The sequence below is a fragment of the Rhinolophus sinicus genome, chromosome 16, assembly GCF_057876585.1.
Source record: "Rhinolophus sinicus isolate RSI-liver-muscle chromosome 16, RSI-T2T, whole genome shotgun sequence".
Classification (NCBI taxonomy): domain Eukaryota; kingdom Metazoa; phylum Chordata; class Mammalia; order Chiroptera; family Rhinolophidae; genus Rhinolophus; species Rhinolophus sinicus.
Genome location: NC_142516.1, coordinates 41,710,198 through 41,726,742, shown reverse-complemented (window position 1 = coordinate 41,726,742; position 16,545 = coordinate 41,710,198). Strand labels below are relative to the sequence as shown.

At 32.0% G+C, this 16,545-nt stretch overlaps 1 protein-coding gene across 3 annotated transcripts in view; it reads left to right on the top strand.

Annotated features, from left to right (window-relative positions):
* The window catches only part of VPS13A (vacuolar protein sorting 13 homolog A), a 194,261-nt gene that overhangs the window by 42,306 nt on the left and 135,410 nt on the right, over positions 1-16,545 (top strand). For all 3 annotated transcript variants that reach the window (XM_019736649.3, XM_019736650.3, XM_019736651.3), the window contains exons 14-22: positions 1,213-1,275; positions 1,723-1,855; positions 2,682-2,776; positions 3,103-3,245; positions 7,524-7,713; positions 7,798-7,912; positions 9,505-9,641; positions 11,504-11,636; positions 13,978-14,095. In XM_019736649.3, the coding sequence (XP_019592208.2) occupies positions 1,213-1,275; positions 1,723-1,855; positions 2,682-2,776; positions 3,103-3,245; positions 7,524-7,713; positions 7,798-7,912; positions 9,505-9,641; positions 11,504-11,636; positions 13,978-14,095 (1,127 nt within the window). The remainder of the gene's footprint in view (positions 1-1,212; positions 1,276-1,722; positions 1,856-2,681; positions 2,777-3,102; positions 3,246-7,523; positions 7,714-7,797; positions 7,913-9,504; positions 9,642-11,503; positions 11,637-13,977; positions 14,096-16,545) is intronic.

The following is a 16,545-nucleotide window of genomic DNA, read 5'->3' as shown; positions in this document are numbered from 1 at the left end:
GTGTAGAGATGTGATGAAAGGTTTAGCTTATCTCAGTTTCTTTTTTTTAAAATTAAAGTTTATTGGGGTGACAATTGTTAGTAAAGTTACGTAGGTTTCAGGTGTACAATTCTGTAATACATCATCTGTATATCACATTGTGTGTTCACCACCCAGAGTCAGTTCTCCTTCCATCACCATGTATTTGATCCCTTTTACCCTCATCTACCACCCCTCGCCCCCCACCCTCTGGTAACCACTAAGCTATGGCCTGTGTCTATGAGTTTTTGTTTCTTCATTTGCTTGTCTTGTTCCTTTGTTATTTTCAGTTTTATATACCACATGCCAGTGAAAACATATGTTTCTCGACTTTTTCTGTCTGACTTATTTCGCTTAGCATTATAATCTCAAGATCCATCCATGTTGTTGCAAATGGCACTATTTCATCTTATGGCAGAACAATATTCCGTTGTGTATACATACCACATCTTCTTTATCCAATCCTCTATCAAAGGATATTTTGGTTGTTTCCATGTCTTGGCCACTGTAAATAAAGCTGCAGTGAACATTGGAGCACACATGTCTTTATGGATAAATGTTTTCAGATTTTTTGGGTATATACCCGAGAGAGGGATTGCTGGGTCATATGGTAATTCTGTTTTTAATTTTTTGAGGAATCTCCACACTGCTTTCCATAGCAGCAGCACCAATCTGCATTCCCACCAAGAGTGTATGAGCGAGTGTCCCATTGTCTCAGTTTATTTCAATAACCATAACTTTGAAAAGTTTAAAATTTAAAAACAATTTTTAAGGGTATTAGGACCTACTTGTAATATTTTAATGATGACATATGGACTGTACACATAATCGGAAGGATTTATGATTTTCAGTTGAAGGTGACACTAATGAGTTTACCCTTCACTGTTGTTAAAACCCAAATAAAATCCATTTTAAACAATGCATGTATGGTATCTTTTAGTATGTGTCTGTAAATCTTGTAGAGTTGTAACTTTTATATGCATGACATGTGTGATTTCTTTGTTCAAAAATTACTTCATCCAAGCTGACATATCTACAAGCATTGCGTCTCAGAATTTAATAGGAATATTATGTTGATGAATGATCTGATTTCTGCTTCCTATTACATCTTTAGTGCATCAATTTTATGTATTCTATACTAAGGTTTTTTATATGCAGTTATTTATGTAAACACATTTTCCTTTATATTTTTAGGAATTGGAAAAAACTCTGGATGTATTTAATATAATTATAGTGAGACAACAGGCGGAAGTTGAGGTAATTCAAGATTATCTTTCAATTAGTAAAAATAAATCTAGAATCCATATAGATTTGACAGGTGCTATGATGTTACCAGTATTGTGCTGTAATAAACTATTTCCTAAAAGGGGTTCAAGTTTGATTCTTCGTGCTGTAAGAATATTTGGTTTAATGTTTTGCCAATTTAAATCAGACAGGTTCTATGGGAAATATATTCTTTCTAAATAATTGGGCTTATCAAGTACGCAGAGTTCATGTGAAGCTGAAAAGCCAGTTTTTGGGGAGCTACCTACTGATAATCCTATCTTGTGTTTGGTTAATGTTACACTTACTGTATTTTTTTTTTCAGTTTGCACTTTGATTACATTGATTCACTCAAGTAGACAAATTTTGGAAATATTAGTATTTCTTTAGATTGTTACATAAATAAAGGATAATTTATCATTTATTTGATATTTATTTTAGGTAAAGAAAGCTGGATGCAAGATTTACAGAGAAGGATCAAAAGATTCAGAGGATAATAAAGGATGGTTTAGCTGGTTGTGGACTTGGTCAGAACCAGATGCTAAAGAACAGCAGGCAGATGTGAAACCTGCAAGTATGTCCATTTTATTTTATAGTAGTGCAGTTAATCATCAAGTCATGGTAATGTAGCTATTCATCAGGTATGAAGATTAAGTTTTGCAGATAAATCTTTCTCATTAAATAGACATTGTAAGTATATATGCATGTGATGTACAATTTATCAATAAAATTACTATTAAAACATTGTAAGTACGTCAAGTAAAACTTAAATATTTTAAAAAATTTTACCAGTATTTGCAAAAAGAGCTTTATACCCATAGGGTTTAGTAAATACATATAGGACAATAATAGATAAATAAAAATTCTAAAAGGGTATAAACCATTGTAAATTATTGTTGGAATTGTTTCTTGGAAAGATTTTTGTTTCCTAGCTAAATGTTTAAGATTATAGCTTTAGAGTCTTAGGGGCTTAAGTTTATTTTACATCCTGGTACAATCACTTATTAGCACTGTGGCCCTGGTAAGTTATTTAGCTCTTTGAATCTCAATTTTCACATTTGTAAAATGGGGGGAAATTACAATTAATACTACATACTTTGTGTGCTAAGTATTTTGCCTAGCATAGTGTTGTTAAGTATCTAATACAGTTAGCCATTTTGTAAGCTCTTGTTTAATACAAATATTTAGAAATTTATGTTGCTGTTTGCATATTTAGCAATTTATATATTTTGAGAATAATCCTTCTAAAACTGCCTATGCCATTCTAACATTTTATGATGATAATTTCTTAAAAACACTATGAAAGTAAAATTTGCATTGAATTTATTAAAGACAGCTAAATTATGGGTTAGTTTTATCTTGTAACTAGTTAAAAACGCAAAACACTTCTTGATTTGTAGGTCTTGAAGAAATGTTGACACTTGAAGAAAAAACTTTACTCTATGAAGCAATTGGCTATAGTGAAACAGCAGTTGATCCAACCTTGCCAAAAACAGTAAGAGTTTTTCCTGCCTTATACCTCAGAGTTTAATGATAGACATGCCTATTTCTAATCCTTTCAAAAATATGTTACTGACTTGTTCTCTGATCTTTTTCTGGGTCTGTAAGTATTCCACTTACTTTAATTTTCAAGATAGGGATAAATATTGTCCTCTCCTTTTAATGTTATGTGGCAATTCTTTAATATAGAAAGGGTTGCTTTTAAAGTATTTTCTGGTTTTTGGAAAGAATAAACTATATAAATAGGATATGAATAAGAGTATTTATTGTATTTGTGTGTGTGTATTTTTTTTAAATTTTATTCTTCTGAATATACTCTAGTTTGAAGCCATGAAGTTTTATGTTCACTTGAAAAGTATGTCTATTGTTTTAAGAGAAAAACAACGAAAACCTCAGCTGTTAGATATTGTAATAGAAGAATTTAGTACTTGGATTGTGCAAAGACCAGGAGCACAAGCAATTAAGTAAGTATTCATTTGTTTTATCTATAAGAAAAAATTTCACTGTAAAATTGGAAGTTAGATTACAATCTTACATCATTTTCTAAGAGATACTATGATTTAATGTATTCTTTTGTATTTTTAGGAACTTAGATTTTTTTCCAGTAATATATATGCTTTGTAAATATTAAAATAATACATGTTCAATAGAAAACTATATGCTGAGGAGACATAGAAAGACATTAAAGGATAATATACAAATCTCAGTAATCTCACCATACGAAAAGAAATGGCATTAACAATTTGGTTATTTATCTGGGACTGTCTTTATTTTACCTTTGTTTTTAAGAATAACTTTATTGATATATAAATTCATATATTATACACTCATCCATTTAAAGTGTACAATTCATTTGTGACACTGTATTGTATACCAAATTACATTGGTATATTTGTCAGGTTGTACAACAGTTAGCACTAATTCTAGAAATATATCCTTACATTTATGGTAAACTCATTTTGACAAGGGTGATAAAATCATTTGGTGGGGAAAGAAGAGTTTTTGTCAACAAATGGTGCTAGGACAACTGAATAATCTCATGCAAAACAATGAAGCTGGACCCCTATTTCATGCCATACACAAGCATTAACCCAAATGGATCAGAAACCTAAATATAGGAGGTAAAAGTATAAAATTCTAACAAGACTATATAGGAACATATTTTTGTATTCTTGAGTTAGGCAAAGACTTAAGTGTTTAATGCAACAAAATAAAAAATAAATAAATTGGACTTCATCAAAATTAAAAACATTTGTACTTCAAAGGATGCCAGCTGAAAACATCTTATCTTATACGAGACTTGTATCAGTAATATCTAAAAAACTCTTACAACACAATAATGATTAAGACAACTCAATCTAAAAATGTGCAAAAGAACTTAATAGACATTTCTCCATAAAAAACATACAGACACAGCCAATTAGCATGTGAAAAGATGTTCAACAGCATTAGCAATTAGGGAAATACAAATCAAAACCACAGTAAGATACCAGTTTACACCCATTAGGATGGCTCTAATCACAAGGACAGATGAGTGTTGCTAAGGATACAGATAAATTAGAAACCTCATAGACTCCTGGTAGAAATATAAAATGGTACAGCTGCTTTGGAAAAATCTTGCAATTCCTGAAAATGTTAAACAGAGTCACCATATGAGGCAACAATTCTACCCTTAGGTATATACCCAAATAATTTAACACTTATTGTCCACACAAAATATTGTCCATGAATATTCATAGCAGTATTGTTCATAATAGCCCCAAAGTGAAAACAAACCAAATATCCATCATGTGCTGAATGGACAGACAAAATGTGGTATATATCCATACAATGGAATATCATCGGGCAATGAAAAAGGACACACTAATTCATGCTATTCCATGGATGAACCTTGAAAATATCATGCCAAGTTAAAGAAGCCAGATAGAAATGGCCATACATTAATATGAAATGGTTCCAGGCATATGAAATGCCTGAAACAGACAACTTCTTAGAAATATAAAGTAAATTAGTTGTTGCCAGACACTGGGGAGAGGGAGGGAATGAGGAGTGACTGATAATGGGTTTAGGGTTTCTTTTTTAGGGTGTAAAAATGTTCTAGAATTAGTGCTAATTGTTGCACAACCTGACAAATATACCAGTTCTATCCCCATTGGTCTATATGACTAAACTGCCAACACACACTGTCTTGATTGCTATACTTTTGTATTAAAATTTGAAATCAGAAAGTGTGACTTTTCCAGTTTTGTTTTTCTGTTTCCTGATCGTTTTAGCTATTCAGAGTCAGTTGAATTTCTGTGTAAATTATAGGAGTGTCTTGTCCATTTCTACAAAAAACTCATCATGGATTTGATAAGGATTGTGTTGAATCTGTAGATCATTTTTTTGGGTACTGACATCTAAACAATATTAAGTCTTCCAATCCATTAACATTGCATCTTTCCATTTATTTAGAGCTTCATTAATTCAACAGTGTTTTATAGTTTTCAGAGTGTAAGTTTTACACCTTTTTTGTTAAAATTTTTCCCCATTTAATTAATTGTTTTTGATGCTATAGGGGAGGAAAAGGTTTCCTAGACCCCTTAGGGTCCCTGCTTGGGTCTGAAAATTAACTGACAAAGTCACAAGAGAAAAGCCTGCAGATTTATTTAAGATAAGCTTTATACGAGTATTGACATGGGAGCCTTCAAGAGGAAATGAAGATCCAAAGACTCCTTTTGTGTTTGATTTATTTTTCATTCCTTCTTAATTTCATTTTCTCTGTATATTTTAGTCACTTTCTTAGTGGATACCATTGAGATTACAATTAACATTCTAAATCTAAGGCAATGTAGTTTAAATTGATACCAACTTAGCTTCAGTAACCTACAAAAACTCAGCTCCCATGAAGGTACATTTGTCTCCTTCATGTTATTTTCACTAATTACATCTTACACATTGCATGCCTGTTAACTGAGATTTATGATCATTTTCACTACATTCTACTCTTGCTTATATGGTTTCTGAAAAGATGGATGTAATTCTTATCTTTGCTCCTCTGTAGGTAAGGTGTTTTTCTTCTGGTTTATTTCAGGATTTCTTTTCTTTATATTTGATTTTCTGTAGTTTGAAAATTGGCCTAGGTTTATAGTGTTTGTTTGTTTTGCATTTTTTTCTGCTTTTCTATGAGTTTCCTGGATCTGTGGTTAAACGTTTGACATTAATTCTTAGTCAATATTGTTTAAAATATTTTATCTTTTCCTTTCTTTCTTCTATTGGTATTTTCATTACTCATAGATGTACCTCTTTTAGTTATCCTCCTAGTGCTTGTATATTTTGTCTATTTTTTTAGTCTTTATTCTCCGCTTTCTATATTTTCTGATTCTACTGATATATTCTCTAGTTCGGAGAGTAATTTTCTTAGCTGTGTTTAGTCTTCTACTAAGCCCATTAAAGACGTTCTTGTTATAGTGTTTTTTATCTTTAGCACTAATTTTTGGCTCGCTCTTAGGATTCCCATCTCTCTACTTACATTGTTCACCTGTTTTTGCATGCTGTCTACATTGTCCATTAGAGCCCTTACCATGTTAATTGTAGTTGTTTTAAATTCCTGTTCATTTATTTCCAGCACTCTACCACTTCTAGTTCTGATGTTTGCTCTGTCACTTAAAATTGTGTTTTGTTTTGTTTTTGCCTTTTGGTATGCTTGTTATTTTTTCTTGATAGCCAGACATGATGTATTGGGTAAAAGAAACTGATGTAAGTAGTTCTTTAGTAATTTGGTTGTAAGATGTGGGAAAGGGAAAGTTCTGTAGTGCTATGATTAACTCTCATTCTTTTAGTGAGCCTATGTCTGCACTGTGACCTTCTTAAGAGTTTCTCAGGTTTTCCTACCCCCTGAGGTGGGTCAGGATGGCTAGAGAGGGCTGGATTAGGTATTTTTCTTCTCCTATGTGGATTGGTAGACCGGATTGGAGCTGGGTTTTTTTCCCTTCTGTAGGTCATTTCGGCTCTGATAATACTTCCATCATGTTAAGCTTTGGTTAACTTGGTTCTCTAGAAGGCAGGCTTTGTTAACAAGAACAGGGTACTATTGCATAGTTTTAAGTGGTTTCTTTCTCTTCCCCTTACCTGAAGCTAAAGGAGATTTTTCTCCAATATTTACTCTGGGAACCTGGTCAGATTCTTGGAGGTATATCTCAGAATATTGTGGAAGCTTCCCTAATGCTGGGTACCCCTAGAGTTTTTAACTCTCTGAGTTGTCCACCCTACGTCTTCAGCAGTTCATCACCTACAGTTCAGGTTTTCCAATCTTGGCACTAGTGTCTGTGGTGGTTCCTTTTTGTGAGTTTCTCCTGGTAAATTGTGACTCCCTGTATTCACCTGTCTGTCTCTCCAATCTTGGGGGCAGTAGTTTGCCCTGTGTCCTGCTCTCTATTACATATCCAAAAAGTTGTTGATTTTTGATCAGCTAGCTTTTCACTTGTTAGTACAGAGTGGTGACCTCCAAGCTCCTTTCATGGGAACTGGAGACCCCTAACCCTTCATAGCTTTTTTATACACCGTATAGAAATTAACACGTGAATCGGGATCTTTGTGAATTAGTCTATTTCAAGTCAGGTGGAATAGTAGTATACTTTCTTTGACATGAGTGGAATGGAGTAGCAGGAAATACAAAGTGAAATTGTTTTCATTAATTTTTATTATTTTCAATTTTAAGATTGTATTGATGGCTAATTTTTGTCCTATCTTTTTTCATGCAGATTTGAAACCAAAATTGATTCATTTCATGTTACTGGCTTACCAGACAATTCAACAAAACCCCGCCTCCTGTCTTCATTGGATGGTGCTACATCACTTTTCCAAATTACTTTTGAGACAAATCCATTAGACGAAACTGTTGCTCAAAGGTGTATCATAGAAGCTGAACCTTTAGAAATGATATATGATGCCGTAAGTATTTTTTAAATTTCTGTTTTCATGTATTTCAATTCGGTTTGATTTTGTGCCTAATTTTAATGATACTTTCTTTTACAGAGAACAGTGAATAGTATAGTGGAATTCTTCAGACCTCCAAAAGAGGTAAATCTAGCACAGCTCACTTCAGCGACTTTGACTAAACTTGAAGAATTTCGTGACAAGACAGCAACAGGTAAAAATGCCAGTATTAGTTTTGGTGAATTAAATACTGAATCCGATACTAAAGTTTTAGTCACTTTAAACTGGTTTTAGTATTTTAAATTTATATTTCTAGACTAAATACAGTTTAAGTGAAACAATTTGGTAGTTTTATATTTAAATGCAGATATAACAAATATCATTTTGTACACTCAGGTCAAACCTATTAACCACATTGAAGTTAATTAAAAAATTTTGTTTGGATTTTTGGAATTCTGTTCATGACAGAAAATTGCCTGTCAGTTTTTTTTTTTTTTTATAAAATCATACAGCCCCTTGCAATGGCCTTTTTGGTTTAATCACTGCCCTTACCATTCAACTGTCTTGTGACCTTTCCTAACCTATACCTATTCTGAACAAAATGTTTGATTGAACCTCACGTGCTCTTGACTGCAGTATGAGATTGTACACATTAAGTAAACTACATCATTTAATGTTTTTCAATTTAAGCTATTCAAAATTGTACATAATAGGTTAGTTTTAGTTTCTCACAATTCATGGTTAAAAAATTTGGGCCTCATGATATAATTCTTGTGTAGGTTATTTGTTGTTTCCTTTTGTCAACTAAGGTACCTTTCTGTTTGAATATCAGATCCTCTAAACTTTATAAATCAGCGTTGTATATTCATTCAAACTGATTCAGTGGTTACTTAGAATTTTGTCTTTAAGGATTAATTCCCATCTCATAGGGTCATAATAATTTTTTTTAAAACTTTTATTTATTTTAAGTATGTTTTTCCAGGACCCATCAGCTCCAAGTCAAGTAGTTGTTTCAATCTAGTTGTGGAGGGTGCAGCTCACAGTGTGGCCCATGTGGGGATCAAACCGGCAATCTTGTTAAGAGCACCATGCTCTAACCAACTGAGCTAACCGGCTGCCCCTGTAATAATTTGATAATTGATAATAATTTTAGATTTGAAAACCAATGCTGGACTTCAAAACATAAAATAGATTAAGTTGGTATACAAATCATATGCAAGTGAATGTATTAAATTTATTACAATGAAACACCTCAAATGAATGAAATACGTAAGGAATGGGAACTCTGGTTTGTTGCTTTTTTTGGTTTACATATGGTTTTATTGAAGATGATTTAATAATCAGGATTTTTTCGTGTCTTAATATCGTAAAGAACAAGTATCATTGTTTAGTATGGCAGGTGTAGCTGTATTAAGTTCACCAATTGGAAAGAATTATATAGATTCTAATATAGCAGTTATGAATAAATGTTTCATACAACTTAACTTTTTCATATATGTGTAAATAGCCCCTTGCTGTTACAATATGTTATCTCCTGAGTTTTACCCAAACTGAGTTTATGTGTTAAAATCATTTATATGAGGAATTATTCTAATATTTTACTCAGTTATGTTTAATTAGGAATGTATACATTGACTAACAAATATTTTTACTTTATATTGAAAATACTTAATTAAATCAAAGGCATTTAAAAATTAATACTAGGTTCACATTAAGACTGTATTACCAATTTATATATTTAATAATTCTCTATTTCTTGGGTAATTTGAAAAAAATATTCACTGTGAAGATTTAAATTTTCTGCAGGTCTACTATATATTATTGAAACACAGAAAGTTCTTGATCTCAAAATTAATTTGAAAGCTTCATATGTTATTATCCCACAAGATGGAATTTTTAGCCCTACATCAAATCTACTTCTTTTGGATCTTGGTCATTTAAAGGTATATACTAATAATACTTTTTTTAGAATATGGCATTTAGGGTATTTCTTTGTTTAAAATATATTTTGTTTTTTAGACAGTTTGATTGGTGTATTGATTTTTAGATTTATGGTAAATACTAGGATTTGAGAAAATCGTTTCTGGTGAATACAGTCAAGTTTCATTTAATTGGGTAGTTTTCCTATATTTCTAAAAGTGAAATGAACACTTGAACTCTGCAGGTCAGAGGTGAACCTAAGAATTATATTTATATATAGAATTTGAGAATAATGCTTAAGGAGTTTATTTCCTTTTAAATTTAAGTTTATTATTTATTAAAATATGTAGAGAGGGAGGAAGTTCTGGAAGTAATCAAATATATCTTCATTCTTCTGAAATTTTTTGTGTATATAACTTTAGATATTGACATTTTATACTTCTTTTAAATAATCCTAAATTGAGAGATGAGCATCTTGCATTTACCTAAGTCATTTCCCTTTCTATCTAATTATGTACATTTTTCTTCCTTAGTTTTGAGTAGAGAATAATGTTTTTGTGTTTCCAGATGTTCAGTGTTCAGTATAGTACCCACTGGTCACATGTGGTTGATTAAGTTGATTAAAATTAAATAAGATAAAAATTCAGTTTCTTAGTCACATTAGCCACAGTCAGCGGTTTACTAGTCACAAGTGGCGAGTGGGTACTGTATTAGCACAGATAGAGAACAATTCCATTATTGTAGAAAGTTCTGTTGGACAGCACTGTTCTACATCATTAAATGTAGAGAATAAATATAATAATTTAAAGACTCAAGAGAGATGGATAACGTTAGAATGTTCTTTCTGGCTAGTTCACAGATACATGCCTTTCCTTGATAGTGACATTCTCCTTTATTCTAGATTTTTATTCTTCAGTTGTTAATTATGCAGACACCTGCTGGATTTACAGTTACAACAATATTTATACATCTAATTATTCATATTTTAATTAGGTTGTGGAACAGGTTGAAGGCCTTATGGTATGGTGGAAAGAGCATACGGTTAGGAGTAAGGGTGTCGATCTAGTTTTGTGATCTTAGGAAATTTGCTTAACCTTTTGTTTAAAATTTATTATCTTTCAAAGAGAGAATCAATTTTGATTGTGTATACACGAGCTATGTAAAATAGAGGGAAAATGTTAAAAATATATGTACATGTACATACATATACATATACATGCATACATATATGTATAAATAAGAACTTTATATCCACAGCAGTATATAAATATACATACACATATATATGTATATATATAACTAATATACATATATATATGTATGTATATAACTAAGAACTTTATATACTGTTGTAAAGCTGTAGAGTGATCTCTAGGATGTTTATGTGAAAAAAGTAGTGCGCATAGTTCTCCAATAAAGGGGAAGTACAGATATAGCTTGCTTAGGGTTGCATAAATGGCAGTGGTGGGACTAAAATTCAGCTATCCTGATATTTAACCCTGGGCTCTTAGTTTTTATTATAAAGCTATCTAACTAGTTGTCAGCATGCTATAGAAATGTTTTATAAGCTATATTTGTTCCTTGTTTTTAATAAAAAGACTTATGAGATTTTAAAATTTTAGATGTATTACTCTGCAGACTGGCTTGGTTCCACTCTTTTAATATAAATAATTGGGAAATATAACTTAATAGGTAAAAATTCACTTTATACCTAATCTTCTCATTATATGTGCCATGGGTAATGACATTTCTAATAGCCTTATAATATATGTCATCTTGTGAGTTTACCCTCTCCTATTAACTTTTTATATTTTGGAAGATAAAAACTTTATCTTTTCGTTTTGATGTATTTTGCATAGTCTAAACTATTAAAATTAACTTCAAGGTAACAAGTAAAAGTCGTTCGGATTTACCAGATATGAAACAAGGTGTGGCCAAACTTGAAGAGATAATGCAAAGAGCTTATGACTCCTTTGATGTTCAGCTTACAAGCATACAGCTGCTTTACAGCAGAGTTGGTAAGTGTACAATGAATTATTTATTTTTCATTTTGATGAAGTATTCAGTTTTTTAGACAGTTTCTCTGAAGACCTTCATCCTAAATATGTTAGAGCTTTTATATTTTTAATTTAGAAGTACATAGTAGTAGGAGCAATATCTCAACTAGGAGTTGTTTTCACCTTGCAAGAGCCATTGTCAATGTCTGGAGACATTTTTAGTTGTCACAAGTGGACAGTGGGGGCACTACTAGTATCTAGTGGGTGGAGGTTCGGGATGCTATTAAACATCATACCATGTCGAGGAACGTGATCCCACAAGACTTATTTGGCCCAAATGTCAGTAGTGCTGAGATTGAAAAATCCTGATCTATACCAGTATTTTCCAACCTTTGGACAAGGTTGGACGAAGTTGGAAAACATTGGCACATTTTTAAAATATTTGTATTACAGAGTGCGATAACCAGAAGAGACTGTTGAAGGGACGAGTCAACTAGACTAGGGGCTCTGACTACCCCTGCTGTAAATGACCAGTCAAAGACTGAGGAGGGTTACTGTCTTAAGCATACTTTAACCCCATTCACTTTGGTATACTGATCAAGAGTCTGTGATACAGATGAAGTTTTTTAGATGAAGTCAACAGAGCCAGAAATTCACTTGTCAGAAGCCACTAAAGGATAGTGAGAGATCCCTGACTAACTGAGCCCTCTGTCCGCCAGGTTATGTTGCTTCTGAATCCCTGGAGCGTTAGTGATCATTCAGATAATTCAACAACGCTCCGTTGGTGGCTGTTTTAGAGCTCTATATGCATGTATATGGTCAAATTTTAATTTTCTGAGCTAACTAACGAGAGGAGAAGCAGTAGAAAACCCAAAGTAATGGTTATTTAAAATGTTAGTTTATATAGGACTAGAGCATTTTGATTTTATTTCTTTAACTATAATTACTTGAGGATAATGAAATTGGTTTATGTTTTTATCATATTCCAGTTGGTGTAGAAGGAACCCAGAAATATAGCGGGTGGCAAATTTATAGAAAATTCATGAACTTGCTTTCAGGGAATACGTTATTATATTTTGGTATGTTTGATACATTTTGGTCACTAGTTTTTGAAGTCCATTAACTATACTTAATATTTAAGGTAGATGCTTTGTGAAAAAAATTTTTAAATGTATCATTATTGTCTGAAAATTATTAGAATTTCTTGGAATGTTTTTGATAAGCATTAACTATTCTTAATTAAATCTTTTGAGCAAGGTTTTTTGACCTTGGGTTTATTTTATGTACTTGTCTTAGATTCTCTTGATAAATATTCAAACGTAGGCTTCTAAATATCTTATTTTTCTTAACCTGTAAATTGAGAAAGGAAGGAAATATTACCATAATGCTGTTGGAATTTAAAAACTGTAGAAAAGTGCATTTTACTACCTATCTTTGAAAGTCTAATCTTTCATTGGCTTGGTTTTCCTTGACTGAGGATTTAATCTGACTCATGGGATTATTAGATTCAAATGAGGTAATACATATAATGTATTTCGGTGTATATCCTCTTGTTGCTTTTTTCAGTATATGTGCCTAGAGTATAGGGGATGTGCTTGTATGGTGTTTATGAGTGGGAATATTTGTGAATGTATTTTTTACATGACTTACATAGTTTTATATCCTGATTTTTCCTTTCATTTACCAGTAATATTTTGGGCCCTTGAATTCATGATTTTTATTGGTTATCTAATGTTCTAAGGCTGTACTGTCAGTTATTTAGCCATTTTCCTTATTAAACATGTGACCCTCACTGTGAGGGTTATAAGAGGGTCACATTTGTTGTAAATTTCAGCCTTTCTACTCACTAGCCTTAGCAAGTTCTAAATTCTTTTGAGTCTCATTTTCCATAAATGGGATGATTATACATCATTGTGAAAATTAAATACAAGTTTAAACATTGCCTAGAATAGTGCAGTTATAAATCTTGAATAAATGGTAGCTTTTATTAGTTAATACTGAAGAACTGCATTCTTTCCTACCTTGCCCATTATTGCCTTAGAGCCATGTTGTTTTTTAGGTAAGGTATCTGGTTGGTATAGTGATTATCAATGGATGCACAGTAGATTTGATTAAAGTGTTTTTTTTAATAAGCATTTTTTGCTATTAAAACATAGTCTTGTGAAGCCTCAGAAGGAAAATGAGAGGGTAAAGTGTTTACCTGCTGACTGTGTGTTCCTGAGAAGGTGATCGTATTATCTAGATGTGGGACGAGTCCCCTGTATCATGCAGTGTGTGACTATGAAGTATTAATAGTAATTTTAGATTTAGTGTGTTTTTCAAATTATATGTGTGTTAAATATGCACTGTTTTCTGTAATTAGGTGATAATTGGAAAGAAGCACGAAAACTCAATGTATCCGAACAGCATATATTGGTACCTCTGCACTTCAACTTGGAACTCTCTAAGGCCATGGTTTTCATGGACATAAGGATGCCTAAGTATGTATTGTTTGTTTATGTGATTATAGGTTTTCTTGGTAATTTTATAGCTAAGGAAATACCATATTTGATTGATTCTTTGTGTGTGTGTGTGTGTGTGTGTGTGTGGTAAAATATACATAACAGTATATTCACATTGTTGTGCAACCATCACCACAACTTTTTCATCTTCCCAAACTGAAACTCTGTACCCATTATAAATATTAATGTTCCCTCCCCATTATCCCCAGCTTATGACAGTCACCATTCTATGTTATGTCTCTATGAATTTGACTACTGTAGATACAGTTCATCCTTGAACCCCAGGCATATGAACTGTTCAGGTCTCCTTATATTCAGATTTTTAAAAATAAGCATACAGTTGTTCCTCTGTATCCTCAGGTTTTGCATCTGCGGGTTCAACCAACCATGGATCAAAAACATTATTTTCGATCTGTGTTAGGAATCCATGGATTGTGGAGAGCTGAGTTAAGTTATATGAGGATTTTTGACGGCAAGGGAGGTCAGCACCCCTGATCCCCTGTGTTGTTCAAGGGTCAGTTGTACTTCATATAAGTGGAATCTTATAATATTTGTCCTTCTCTGTCTGGATTATTTCACATAACATAATGTCTTCAGGGTTGATTCACGTTGTAGCATATGTCAGAATGTCATTTGTTTTTAAGGCTGAAAAATAGTCATTGTATGTATGAGTATATATCACATTTTGTTTATTCATCTGTTAATGGATATTAGGGTTCTTGTAATAATGTTTGGCTGTTGAAATAGTGCTGCTATGAATATTGGTATGCAAAAATCTGTTTGAATCCCTGCTTTAATTTTTTTTTTTTTTTTTTGTATATAACCAGAAAAGGAATTGCTGGATAATATGGTGTAATTCTTTTTCTAATTTTATGAAAACTGCCCTACTGTTCTCCATAGCAGCTACACCATTTTATATTCCTATCAGCAATAAACAAGGGTTCCATTTCTCCCATTTCTTTACCAACATTATGTTACTTTCTGCATTTTTTAAATAATGGCCATCCTAATAAGTATGAAGTTGTATCTAATTACAGTTTTGAATTACCGTAATGATTAGTGATGTTAAGTATTTTTTCATGTACTTGTTGACCATTTATATATTTCTTTGGAGAAATGTCTTTTCAAATCCTTTGCCCATCTTTTAATTGGATTTTTTTGTTATTGTAGGAGCTTTTGTTTTGTTTTTTAATATATCCTGTATATTAACTCCTTATCAGATATGTAATTTGAAACTATTTACTTTTATTTGTGGATTGCCTTATTTATCACTGTTTAGACAGTGTTCTTTGATACACAGAAATTTTAAATTGATGAAGTCTAATCTTTGTTGCCTGGGTGTTTGGTGTCAAATTCAAGAAATTATTATCAAATACTGTGTCCTAAAGCTTTTTCTATATTTTTTTCAAAGAGTTTTATACTTTTAGCTCCTATGTTCAGGTTTTCCATCTATTTTGAGTTAGCTTTTGAATATGGTGTAAAGAACAAGCTTCATTCCTTTGGATTTGAATATCTAGTTTTCCCAGCTCCATTTATTGAAAAGACCGTCTTGGTACCTTTGTCGAAAATCATTTAACCACATATGTAAGGGTTTATTTCTGGGCTTTCTGTTCTATTCCCTTAGTCTCTGTGTTTGTTTTATGCCAGTACCATCATGTTTTTATTACTGAAACTTTCTACTAAGTTTTGAAATCAGGAAGTGTAATTCATCCAACTTCATTATTTTTCTAGATTGTTTCGGCTATTTAGGGTCCTTGAGATTCCATATCAATTTTAGGGTGGATTTTTCTATTTTCACAAAGTATGTCTTTGAGATTTTGCTATGAATTGTATTGAATCTGTAAATGCTTTGAGTTGTGACATCTTAATATTAAGTCTACCCATGAATACAATATGTCTTTTTGTTTATTTGTTCTTTATTTCTTTCAGCAGTATTTCAATATATGTCTTTTACTTCCTGGTTTAAGTTTATTCTTTTTGATGCTATTGTACATGGAATTGTGTTCTTAATTTCCATTTTGGATTGTTCATGATTAGTGTATAAAACTCATCTGATTATTTTTCAGGGTTGAGTTTGTATCCTGCAACTTTACTAAATTTATTTATTATAATATTTTTGTGGAATTGTTAGGGTTTCGTGCATATAAGATCACTTCATCCTCGAACAGATGTAATCCAAATATGAACAGTCAATTTTACTTTTTCCGTATTGATTTGGATGGCTTTTATATCTTTTTCTTCCCTAATTAGCCTTTCTAGAATTTCTAATACTCTGTTGAATAGAAGGTGATTCAAACCGTCATCCTTTATCTTGAGGATAGAGGAAAAACTTAATTTTTCTCTATTATGTTAGCTGTGGTTTTTTCATATATGACTTTTGTTATGTTGAGGTGGTTTCCTTCTATTATTAATTCATTGGGTGTTTTTAT